The 12654-nt window shown below is 41.2% G+C and overlaps 1 protein-coding gene across 1 annotated transcript in view; it reads right to left on the bottom strand.

Moving 5' to 3' along the window:
* Positions 1 to 12069, bottom strand: part of CMC1 (C-X9-C motif containing 1) — a 42045-nt gene extending 29976 nt beyond the window's left edge. Inside the window, exon 1 of the mRNA XM_054274261.1 lies at positions 11978 to 12069. Within this exon, the coding sequence (XP_054130236.1) occupies positions 11978 to 12002 (25 nt within the window). The 5' untranslated portion in view covers positions 12003 to 12069. The remainder of the gene's footprint in view (positions 1 to 11977) is intronic.
* Positions 12070 to 12654: the final 585 nt, after the last annotated feature.

The raw sequence follows: 12654 nt of genomic DNA, 5'->3' as shown, positions 1-12654 counted from the left end.
AGAATTTGTATGGCTATGTGGAAGACTCTGGTTCTTCAGAAGAAAATGAAGTCTCTTCAGGGGAGGATCTAGGAGCTTTTTCATTCAGAAATCCAACTCAAAAAGAGAAGTGCTGCTGCCTGATTTCTATACTTAGAAGTAAAGTTGTAGTTCGCTCTCAGCTGTCTCCAGAATTCTCTTGAGTACAGCTAGTGATTTAGAATAAACAACGCAGGCCATTAAAAAAAACAATACTGCTTTTCCAAATCCACTTTCTTCAAAACAAAGGGATGAGAATTCATCAAAAATAGTTTTTTATTTCTCAGTTTCTGAGTTTAAAACCCTTTAGAAGACACTGTATAGTCCAATGCACTTATACCAAATACATGGTTTTCATCTTGAAACACACTTTTTATTCATCTTTTGAAGCTGATAACACATTTCAGAAGAGCATCACTTGGGATGCTCACACTATGGAAATTCTACTGTCAGAGTTATTTTTGGTGACAATCATTTCAATATAAAATTACTCATTAAAAAGGAGATGAAATTAAGAAAAAGTGAAAGTGCAATGTATTGAAACTAAGGAAAGAAGCAGGTTTTAAGTTACCATCAGCTTTCAAACACTATTTTTCAGAGCATTTTTTGTTACCTCTCTACAAAAAACAACGAAACCAACATCTGTCGTTCTTAAGTCATCATCTTTTAAAGTTTACTAATGCTAAGACATTACATTGTGAGACTACACAGTACTGTATGTGATATTACTAGTGGAATCTAGCAACAACAGAGGATTACAACGAGCAATATACACTAAAGACATTTCTCCTCAAAAATATCCTTCTTAGCATTTCCACATCAGGAAAAAACCCCTTTATTCTGTACATACAACAGAAACACTAAAAGCAAATAGCTCAGACTTAGATTTGCTTCCATGCACGGATTTTCATATTAAAATACTACAAATGTCAGATTTCTACAAATATATTATTTTACAGATACAATGTTACAAATATCCTTCATGTTAACTTTCTGCAGAGCATCAGTGTACCAAACACTTGGTACAGTACATAGGCTAGAGACAAGACAAAGCTGTCAGAAAACTTCCAAGCACATTTTGCAAACAGGGCAAATCAGTTCAGTGGAATGACATGGCAGGAACTGGCACCACCACACTACGTGCCCCCACTCACTCCAGTCAAAGCAAGCTGGCACTGCAGCCTTCCTGCCCTCTCCCCATCCCTATGATCTCTTTTCCCTCTGCCCACACAGTCAGGCTCAGCAGCCCTTTGGTGAATGAAAGGGGAAGTTAATTTCCTTTAAATTAATTTCCTGTTAGGTTATTTTTCAACTAGGTGAATTCCCTGATCCTGTTCACTGTATAATTCCAAAGCCATCCATAAGAGGGAATTCAGTGAGATGAGGACAAGAAGAAAGACTGAAGTATCATGAGTACTACTGGCTCAGATTACAGCCTTAATTTCTGCTTCCCACACTTTTTCTAAACCCAACTTGGCTATCCAGGTGCTTGGAGTACACAAATACAAATGCAGATAGAGTGAATTAAGTGGGTTGCCTGCTGTCACCAAAAGGGAAGTTTTACCAGTGCCACATTGCCCTCACTCACCCGCATCACATCATCATTTTTAAGCACCTAACCTCGCAGTGAGTGAGCAAGTCAAAACAGAAAACTAACTCAAATACATGTAAAAAGGTGCTTCTCAGCTGATTCACACTTTGGAGTAATTAAATCCACTTATCCGCTTCCCATAATTAGCATCATAGAATATCCTGAGGTGGAAGGGACCCACAAGAATCACCAAGTCCAACCCTTGGCTCTGCACAGGTTTAACTTTTATACCACAGCATAGATGGAAATGTAGCAGAGAGGAGAGAAGTCTTCAGGGCCTGGGAGGAGCAGCTGGGTTTCCCCTGCTGGCAAAGCTGGCCAGAAGCATCCACGATTTTCACAATGCCAAAGCACAGGCCTCCAGTGCAAGGACCAGCTATCCCTCTACTGACAGAGAGGAGAAGTGGGTAGGAATGCAACTAAAGGAAACGGGACACAGGGCCAGCTGGGGAAAAACAAACAAGCAAGCAAGCAAAGAAAAAGAAAAGTAAAAAGAGAAGACTTCCCTGATAGCCCAGAACAGTCCAAAAAGATTGTTGGGTTTTCTCTTAGGTGAAACACCCAATCTTCTGTTTGATTATTCAAAAGAAAGAGGCGTAAGACTGATAGCAAGGAGAGGCTCTACTGGCGTTCACACCAGCACAACCAGAACCATGACAGAACTGTGCTCCAGGCAAATTCCTTCTTTTTAGTCCCATGTTGTCAAGTCTACAAATGCTGAAAATGCAGGAAGGAGAGGGCACATCAGGACACTGGGCAGCATCCAGTAGGCAGAATGAGAAGAGAGCTACAGGAGTAATTCAAAAGTAATTATACAACAGTATAAAGGAAACTACAGTAAACATTATTTATAAACTCATCTACAGCTTTTAGAAGAATCTCTGTTATGAAGTATCAGTTTCAATGGGTTTTTTTAATTTTAAAAAATGTTTGTATTTACAGGATTTTGCTTTTGTATTTTTAATTAGAAAATATATAGTACTTAACAGCGCACGGTAAAAATGATGGTGTTAAACCTAAGTTAAACCTACAGACTAAGTGACTATATGAAAAGTCCAAAGAACTTTCATTATCTTATACTGTCTAAGTTTCAGGCTCTGGGTACAACTACCTCTCCAAATAACCAAAATGCAGATGTTCAGTTTAACAGGACTGTACTTACTTGTGAGTTTCTACTTGGACATCTTAAATATTCTTCCTCGATTCTCAACTATCCATTGCTTTACAATTACAGTGATTTTCCTTCAACAATCTTAAAACACTTTACTGAAGTCAGTATCCCTAGGATTTACACAAAATATTTAAGAAAAATAAGGTGCAAATATTAAAAATAGCAGATACCAGATAAAGCAAATGTGTTCACAAGCAAAGTACCTGCACTTCTGATACTGATGAACAAGCACCTGCAAGATCACCATCAATTCAAGCTATTCATCTCTGCAGTAACATATATGGCAACAACTTTCACAGGAAAAAAAAAACCAAAAAACTCAGAAGCAAGACTTCATAAAAAAATAGGACACAACCATGATGTAAAACCATCAACTTCTTTTGCCTTTTTTCAACTATATTACAGTTTCCAGAATAAGAGCTTTTTCCCCCTTTTTAAAGTTCACTATTCTGCACTAAGAAAGCTACTTCTTACTCTAATACCAGACACCTGTGAACTAGTCCCTACAGAATCTGCATTTCAACAGTCTTACTCCTGCTTTATATCATCATGAAAATATTATTCCCAGACAAGCAAGAAATGTATTTTCCTACAGTTTGCCTTCTGCATTTGAAAGTTGATACTTTTGGTATCACTCACATCCTCCACACACTTTTCCTGGTCTTCTGGGGAGGCTGTTTGAGGAGATCACGGCCTTTGGCCACAAAGTGAACCACCACATCACCCCAGACAAATGCTAGCAGCAGCTTTTTCTTCTTCCTCTGCCAGCCCAAACCTGGGCATTTTTGTTAGATCAATTGAATACTCTGACAGTTTACCCTTACCTTACCTTCTGATGAAACTTCCAAGCACTATCAAACATTACAAGGGACAGATGGATGAACACAGCTAATCAAGTAAAGGTTACAAAACAAAGACTAAATACTACTAATGCTAAAAATAAGTATTTTGTAAAAATATACACAAAAGTTAGCCAGAATTAAAACCAAAGGCAGGCTTCCAGCTAAGTTACTAGCTCCTAGAAAATGTAAATCTACAAACAAGGAATCTGTGTGATAGAACTATTGAATGTTTCCTAAAGACTGATCAGCAGATTCCAGAATGCTCCTCTTGGGGACAAAGAACAGAAGAGAAAATAAAGAACAGTTAAAGAAGTTACAACTTTGCCTAAAAAGAAAAGACAAGGAGAGAAAGCTACAGAAAAGGGAATACCTTTGTGAAAGAGAAATTGTTTTCCATAAAACCTCAGCCCAGTGTAAAGAATTAAAGAGAGATATTACTTAACTAGGAGATATCCCTATTCACTAAATCACTAAGAAACATTTATGAAATCTGTGGGGTTTGGCAAATCTAAGTGTTCATGGTTCTCATTGAATACAATATGTAGGGGTCAAGATTACAGTTGCAGTAATAGCCTTCTGTAGTTGATCAAAACCCTCAGCTGCAAAAGCTCTTTATTGCCATGGAAGGCCAAGGACCACAGCTGGTCATTTTAATAGTTTCGGTATTTTTCTAAAAATGACCAAACCCCAAGAAACTAATATACATAAAGAAGAACAAGAACATCCCAACCACTAGAACACACCAAATTCACTCTGTATGGAAGCTGGCAAAACAGATGACAAATACTTTGCTGACTTTCTAGTCTCTGACCAAAGGACCCAGGATGGCCTTGAGAACACCTCAAGCACGGTGTAGAGCTGTGCTGCAGGCAGCAGACCTTTAAAGGGGAGAGGAGAATGAAATACAAAGCTGCATTACAGTCCTAACAACAAAAGGGCCTCTAGCAGCTTCTCATATTAATTAGAACACTATTACAAGAAGAGGATACCAAGACAAAAGCTTTCTTAGAAGAGTGTCCTGCGAGAAGTCATGTAATCTCCCCACTCCATTCAACACAGCTAGTAACTGATTTGCTCACCCTTTACTCATCCTGCTGGTAGTTAACAGCTCTGCTCTCACCTCTTTCACGACTTCAGGTAGCAGGGACACAGATTACTCAGAAAAGGTGAAATCTGCTCTACCCAGCTACTTAAAGAACCTCACACTTTCTCCATCCAAAGGGAACTGAGTCAAGCAATTCCAGTAACAGTCTTTGAAATGTGCATTTCTAGTTATACGACCTATAATTTGGATTTTCTTGATTTTTTTATTTAGCCATGTTCAAAAAGTGTTCAAAACTAATACTTTAAATACTATTGCTTTTTCATTAAGAATCACAGTATGTATGAAGAACAGAGAAAGTTTTAGTAACTTTACATCATTTTAATTAGCAATTTTACTACCTCATGCTTTTCTTGGAATTCCAGTTCGATTAACTTTTAAGCATCAGGTATGTTCCTTACTAGAAAAAATGCTTTAGAAAGTTCAGTCAAGGTTCACAAATCCAAGTTAAAATACAACACAATATAAATTTGAAAAGCAATCACTTTCATTATTTTGGGAGATTGAGAAATGTGGAACCATAAATGGGATTTTCTTTTTTATTACATCCTAATAGTTTTTCCTACCAGTTGCCATCAAAGGTGAACAGTAGTGAGTAGACAGATTTCTAAGATGCTCTTCTTTTTTAAGCTAAAAAATAAAACTCAAAAAAAGTATCAATAAGAACTTCAGTACTAGAAATAGCAGTTACTAAAGTGAAAAGGGAAGAAAACCAAGGAGATGCAGAATTACCATTCTTTAACCTACATCACATTTAAAGAAAATCTCCACTACAAAGAAGCTGTTTTCCTGGAAGGGAAGGTCTTGTTTTAATCTGTGACAAGTCTACTAAAACTTGAATTTAACAGCCATTCTGTCATTTCTTCCACATGCAGATCTATAGTTTGCTCAATACTTGAGATGGTTTGGAGAATGAATAACAAGTTTATAACAAAGTTGCAAAATTGCATTACTTTAGAGGATTCACTTATTCTTCATGTCACTCGGTAAAAATTGTTTCTGTGAGGTAAATACTCCATTTCTTTACAAAGTTTTGCTTTAGAACACTTGCCTATGAGATAATTATAAAAATACACTGGAAAAGTAAAACACTCCTTTCATCAGACTATTGGTTCTAGACATTATATTTTTTTTTACAAAAAATAATCAGATCTAGTTTAGTGCACCTATAGCAGTGTTTTGAGTAAGCAAATATGATTAGAGCTTAGTACTCCTCTAGGAAAAGAACACATTCAACTCAAAATTTTTATCTCCATTATTCTGCCTAGCTTATTCCCCTTGTATTAAATAAAAATTACCATTCTTAGGTTAATTCATGTGAATCATTTATGCCTATGTGCATCATAAAAACTTCTCCAACAAGTCTCTATAATTGAATCTGACTGCATCAACTACTCAAAACCTCTGTTTGAAAACACCAAGTCACACATGGGAACAAATTCATTTAGAGATAGACCCATTAAAGTCATGGGAGAGAAAAACAACTTATCTTTCTAAAATCTTAGGGTCTTTTCCTACAATTGTATTTGATGTATCAATTAATCCTTTAAGTATCCAATCCTGTAGCCTTTGGGAGGGCTTCTGTGCCTTTACCGACAAGGAATTCAAGGGGTCAAAGCTACAGAATCATTTCAGCATCCTGCTTTGTAAACCTGAGCCCTAAAAAAACCCTACAGAATCCTGTTAAAGATTAAGAATTTTATCAAAGACATCCAGTGTGAACTGATGGATGATGGACCAGGACCAAAGAAACACCTTTATACATATGTGAAATGCTACAGAGTTTGGTAATTTCATTTGCACATCAGTGTTTGCATACAAACTAGAGCCTTAAGCAGCGAGCTTCTACAGAGGTTTTAAAATACAGAAGGACAATATGAAATGACAGAAGTGTTATAATCCAAGTGAAACTAGATCTGTGATACTCTGAAACCCTAATTTAAAGGCAAAAGAAACTTATCAATGCAGCTTTTCTACGCAGTATCCTTTTTTATTCTTCTTTAAATGTATATGAATAAATTTAATTGTATTTTAAAAGTTTCAGATTTTGAGATCTTTTTAATACTGACAACATTTTAAATTAAGATGGAGTACAGGGATGACAACACCAGGGAAAATTTCCAAAGCTTTAACTTCTCACCATTCTATCATCACCTCAAAGTCAATTTTCACCTTTTTCACTGGCTGAATTTGTTATCTTACATTTTGCTTTTGGGCTCATGTTCCTGCAATATGGCAGTACTGGATTACGAGAATGCTGTTTGCTAAAAGTGAACAATGGCTGTATTACAGCAAGTCTGTAATGCCTAGAAAGAAAAGGAAAAGCAGACCTGAAAAAGCACACTTTCTTGTTAATTACATGCAGATTGCAAATGCTCATACATCTAGTGAGTAATAACTAAAGCCAAGCCAACACAAGGAGATATTTTTATACTGCTGATCACACAGCAAATCCAGTTACAGGGCCTGAAAATTAATTACAGATTAGGACTTAATATTTACTACTGGAAATAATGCAGCTTCATTAACACATAGCCTGTACCATTGTTCAAGTATGACAGACTTGCCAGTTAGGAAAACTTAAGTTGTGAGCTACCTATAAAGGGAACACCTCAGCCCACCTCAAATCCCATCTGGAAATAGGTAAGAATTCCAGCAAAATGCAGAAAACACAGCTAGGGCTGTGGGCTGACCAAGGATTAAAGTAGCAGAGCCAGCCCTAATTCCACTATTGTAAAGCTTCACTTGGTAACTGACACAAAATCCTCAACACAACTTTCTGTCACTTAAACAAAACACCATGCAGCAGGATTTCAGCAACCAAATACACATTCCAGGGGGTTTTCTGAGATGCTAAAATATACTAACAGCACAGACACAATTCAAATCCTACATATAGGATAGGGTGGCACACTTTTTAAAAAGTCAAGCCCACACATTTGAGCAGCTCTTGTGTGAAATCAGTCCCAAGTGTAAAATCCCTATTTTTTCTATGCCCTTTCTAACTAACAGTGAATGGTGTCCAAGAACTTATTGCTCACTTCCACTTGGAGTAAGAAACAGAGAAAGGTCCTAAAAACCCACAAACTATCTGAATTGTATAAACCAAACAGATCACATAAAATAGAGCTAAGCAGTGACATAAGGAACTGTGCAAGAACTTGCAGCAGAAACAAGAGATGAGTAAGAGGTAAATCCAATATAGAAAGAACAAAGCACTCAATATGGACAAGGAAGGGATGCAGGAAAATCTAACAAACAACAAATCCCCCAGTTATCACAAGAGGAGACATTAACCACCTAAGATTTGCCACCATGCTCAATACTATTAATCAGCTGCTCCAGCACTACATAATTTTCAGAAGCATGTGACAAGATGGAATGAAAAACAATGCAAATCACAAATAAAAGTTTCATTATAGAAACAAATCTGCCCAAACTCCTTGAGAGTTTGAATATTTAGCTCTTCAGCCACTCCTTTCAAGATAAAATTTACACCTTTCATTCCAAATAAAGAACATCACACACAAATGAAGAGCAAGGCTTATGAATAATAGGACCGAATAACATTCTTCCTGCAATTTAAAAAAAAATTATTTAACTGGAAGTAAGGATTAAGAGACAATTGAAAAACAATGCCTACCTTTGACTTTTGTACCTCTGTAGTAAATGAACAATCAGTACATACAACATAAATGAATGAACATCTTGGAAACTAACATCAGGGATATGATTAAAACATACCAGTGTTCTCAAGTTTCAGAGCATGAGGTGACAAGGCTAAAAACGTGTCAGTTACATTAACACAAGGATTGCAGATGTTATTCTGGTAACTTATGTTATTAGTCACAAAACTTATCTAAAAGAAGTTTAATTAAAGTTGAAAAAGAAGAGCTGAAAAACAACTTTTCCTTTTACTTCTACATTTTTCCCTTTAAATTCAACAGTGCTTTATCCCTCATTATTTTATCCTTTCTGTCTTTTGAAGCTATAATTTAATTCTTAGCTATAATTCTTTTCAGTGTATTCTTCTGGCTCTAGTCTTACTGCCCTTGCCAATTTGAAATAAGTCACATCCTTTCTGCAAGCCAAATTGTTTCTGTCCACTGATAAAACCATTTTATTTAGCAACCTACACTTCCACCTGACATGAAGAAATAGACATGTTAAGTAGCTTAGGAAAAATATCAAAACAGTCTTCAGACCCTCTGTTTTTAAGCCCTATGTCAAGAATAGGTACCAAAATCTCAGCTATCGTCAGCTATCGTCCATGACACCACTTTATGCATCTGTGAATGTTCAAGTAGGGATCCAAACATCACCACCTGAAAATGACAGCTATAACCAAGTGCACAGTAAAAATAAAATGAACTTTCTCATAACCCATGGCCTCTACCACTAAAAACTGCACCCTACATAGCTTTGGAAGTGTTGCATACAAAAATCAAATTCAGTGCTGGACTACAGCACATCGATTTTGGAGAAGGACAAAACAAAATGGTGTAACATTTTCCTAAACTGGGAGAAGCTGTTGACTCCCTCAAAGGCAGAGAGGCCCTCTAGGAAGACCTATACAAATTAAGGGCTGAACAATCACCAACCATGTGAAGTTTAACACAGCTTAGCACCTGGGACGGAGCAATTCCAGATGTACAGACAGACTGGGGGAAAAGCATCTGGAGAGCAGCACTGCAGAAAGGGACCTGGAGGTGGAATGAGAGTCAGCAGTGCCCTGGCAGTGGAGGGCCAGCCCTGTCCTGGGGACATCAGGGACAGCATCACCAGCCAGGCAAGGGAGGGGATTGTCCTGCTCTGCTCTGCACTGAGGCAGCCTCACCTCGAGTCCTGTGTGTTTTGGGCTCCACAATACAAAAAGAATATAAAACTTTAGGAGAGCTATAAAGCTGGTGAGGGGCCTAGAGGAGAGGAATGGCCTAGAGGCACTCAAGGAGCAGCTGAGGTCACTTGTTTGTTCAGCCTGGAGACTGAAGGGAGACCTCACTGCAGAGTACAGCTTTCTCACAAGGGGAAAAGCAGAAGCTTTAAGCTGAGTTACAGGAGGTTTTTTAAGCTGGATATTAGGAAAAGATTTTTCACCCAGATGGTGGCTGGGCACTTGAACAGGCTCTCCAAGGAAGTTCTCATGAGAGAACACCAAGCATGAGAGAGTTCAAGAAGCGTTTGGACAACACACTCAAGCACATGGTCTGATTCTTTGGGAAGTCTTGGGGAAGTCAGGGCCAGAAATTGGACTTGAGGATCCTTGTGGGTCTATTCCAACTCAGGATAATCTGTGATTTTATGAACATAAAATCTTGTGAACATGTTTACAGCCAATTTATTTATTGGAAATAATTACCTAATGACACAACCACAGTTTCTTCCCAAACTATGGCTATCAAAAAACTCCTCCCATACAAATCACAACATAATTCACAGGTTCTACAACCTGAGTTTCAAGAGAACTCCTTGATATTCACTCCCTACTGCCTTTCAAAGCCATGAGAATACTTGTGTCTTTTGTGACCATAAAATGAATTATCAGTCATGGTAACAATTTACAGAACTGTGATCCTCCCTCTTTTTCTCATATTTGAGCCAAGAAGGAGTTAACAACGATGACATTAAAACCTGCCACACCAGGGTATTTGGGTTAACACCTTGCTAACATGAACAGGGCAGCTCACACCTCTTGCAGCAATTGTTCCAGTTCCTCTACTACCTCACTTAGACATCTCCACGTTTAGTTCATTCTGAGGTTTTCAACAGAACTGTATAAGCCAGAAACTGATGGGGAGCGGGGGAGGGCAGCAAAAGATAGTGGATAACAAGGTAGCAGATTTAGAGAGGTGTTAGTAAGCAATGTCACTGCTCAGATGAATCTCAGTATTGGTGCCACACAGCAGGTACACCCTTAGCAGCTAACATAGAACCACAGTATAGTTTCGGAGGAACAGATAATGTCATTACATACATAAATATGGAAGCAGAATGCCAGTGACTTCAGTGTTTGGCGCCATGCCTTTTGTTCTGCACTGAAATCACAACAGGTTGAATTGCTGGGATTGGCTCAGTTGGTTACAGCATGCTGCTAACAACACCAAGGTTGTGGGTCTGATCCCATTATGGACCATTTACTAGAGAGTCAAACTCAATGATCCTTGCGGGTTCCTTACAGCTCAGCCTATTCTGTGAATCTGTGAATTAACTAATGTAATAACTAGGCTTTTTCCACAGGACAACTGGGAAGTGAAATTACACTGTAGATGAACATCCACCACTTGAAATAACATGCTAAGATTTATAATGTTTTCTTGAATGAGTAAGAGATCAATGCGTAGAGGATACCATCAATAAACCCAGAACTTGACTACTCTATGAACGCCTTGTTTGCAAGGCCTGGAGACCCAGGCCTTGGGTCTGGTCTCCAGGCCTTTTCCAGGTTTCCATCAGAAACTGAGGTTTAGGTTTCCATGAGAAACTGAGAGCCTGGCCTCGGCCAGCATCCTTCGGCTTTTGGAGAAGCAGCCACAGGCGGCAGGGACCGAGGCACACAGCCAGGACCACTGCAGGTCACCAGCACCTACGGGAGACTCAACACCTTGCATTAGCTGAAGGGAATGGCCTTTTAACACACCAAGCCGAAGGCGCCTGACTCGGGAACTGCGGGCACAGCGAGTGAACACTGCATGGGTATAAAGGCCACGGGCTTACATTCACTCCTGAGGACACGTGTCTATAGCCATCCGGACAAGACGTCGGCAGCACGAAGCCGAGGACAGCATAATCTTGGTGCTTTGCCTTTACGTTGGTTACACAGCCAGAGAGGCTACAGCAGGCACCCGCGGGACGCCCCGGAGCTGCCTTCGCCCCGCGTCCCGCCGCTGGAGGTCACGGCGGCGGCGGCAGAGCGGCAAGGAAGGAAGCAGGGAGGCGGCGCCGGGAGCCCGCTGAGGGCACCAGGAACGTCCCAGCCCGCCGGGAACACCGCGGAGGCCGGGCCGGAGCCCCCCTGGGTGGCCCTTCGCAGCACCCACCCGCGGTGCGCCGCAGCCCACGCCACCGCCCTCTCCGCTGGGTGTGAAGGGCCAGCGGAAAGCGACGGGGGTTTCCCACAGGAAGCCTGGCGAGGCGAGCGGCGGTCGGGGAGAGGAGGGCGGGGGTGAAGTGGGTATGTCTGGGGGGCGCTCCGCCGCCCCGCCGTCCTCCCTTCTTCCCTCCCTCTTTCCCGCCCGCCCGTCGGCCGCCCCTACCTGCGGCGCCGGGGGCAGGCTCCATCTGCGGCCCCACGCAGCGGCGGCAGCTGCGCACAGCGTGCCCGCGCTTCCCCGGCCCTGCGGCGCAGGCGCGGCACGGCCCGGCCCGGCCGCTCCTGCCGCTCCTCCCCGCGCCGGGCGGGGACCGGGGGCGGGAGCGCTGAGGGCGGAGGTGCCGGCGTGTGGGCGTGTGGGCACGGGGGCGGCCCTGCGGCTCCGTAACTGGGCCGCTGCCGCGACTGAGCCGCCACCGCTGTGATTTCCTGACCGTGGGTGGGCTCATACTCCGTGAGTCACCGAGGGATCAGAAAATCACAGAATGGTCAGGTTGAAACGGGGCCGCAGTGGGTCATCTTGTCCAACCTACCTGCGCAAACAGGGTCGTCCTGGAGGATTGCGTCCCCATCGTTCTGGAGTATCTGTGGTGAGGGACACTCCACACCGTCTCTGGGCAGCCGTTCCGGTGCGTGGTCACCCGCACAGTAAAAAAAAATCTTCCTCATGTTTCAGGTGGAGTTCCCTGGGCACCAGATTCTGCTTGTTGTCTCTAGTCCTATTCTTTGGCACCAGTGAGCAGAGCCCGGCTCCATCCTCTTGGCACCCCTACTTTAGATATTTATACTCATTGATACGGTCCCCTGTTAGATGTTTCTTCTCGAGACTGAACAGGCCCA

This window comes from Melozone crissalis, unplaced genomic scaffold (genome assembly GCF_028551555.1).
Source record: "Melozone crissalis strain CALT ecotype California unplaced genomic scaffold, PUWL_Pcris_2 ptg000016l_1, whole genome shotgun sequence".
Taxonomy (NCBI): Eukaryota; Metazoa; Chordata; class Aves; order Passeriformes; family Passerellidae; genus Melozone; species Melozone crissalis.
The sequence above is the reverse complement of the archived record's forward strand: the minus strand, read 5'-3'. Positions and strand labels throughout refer to the sequence as shown.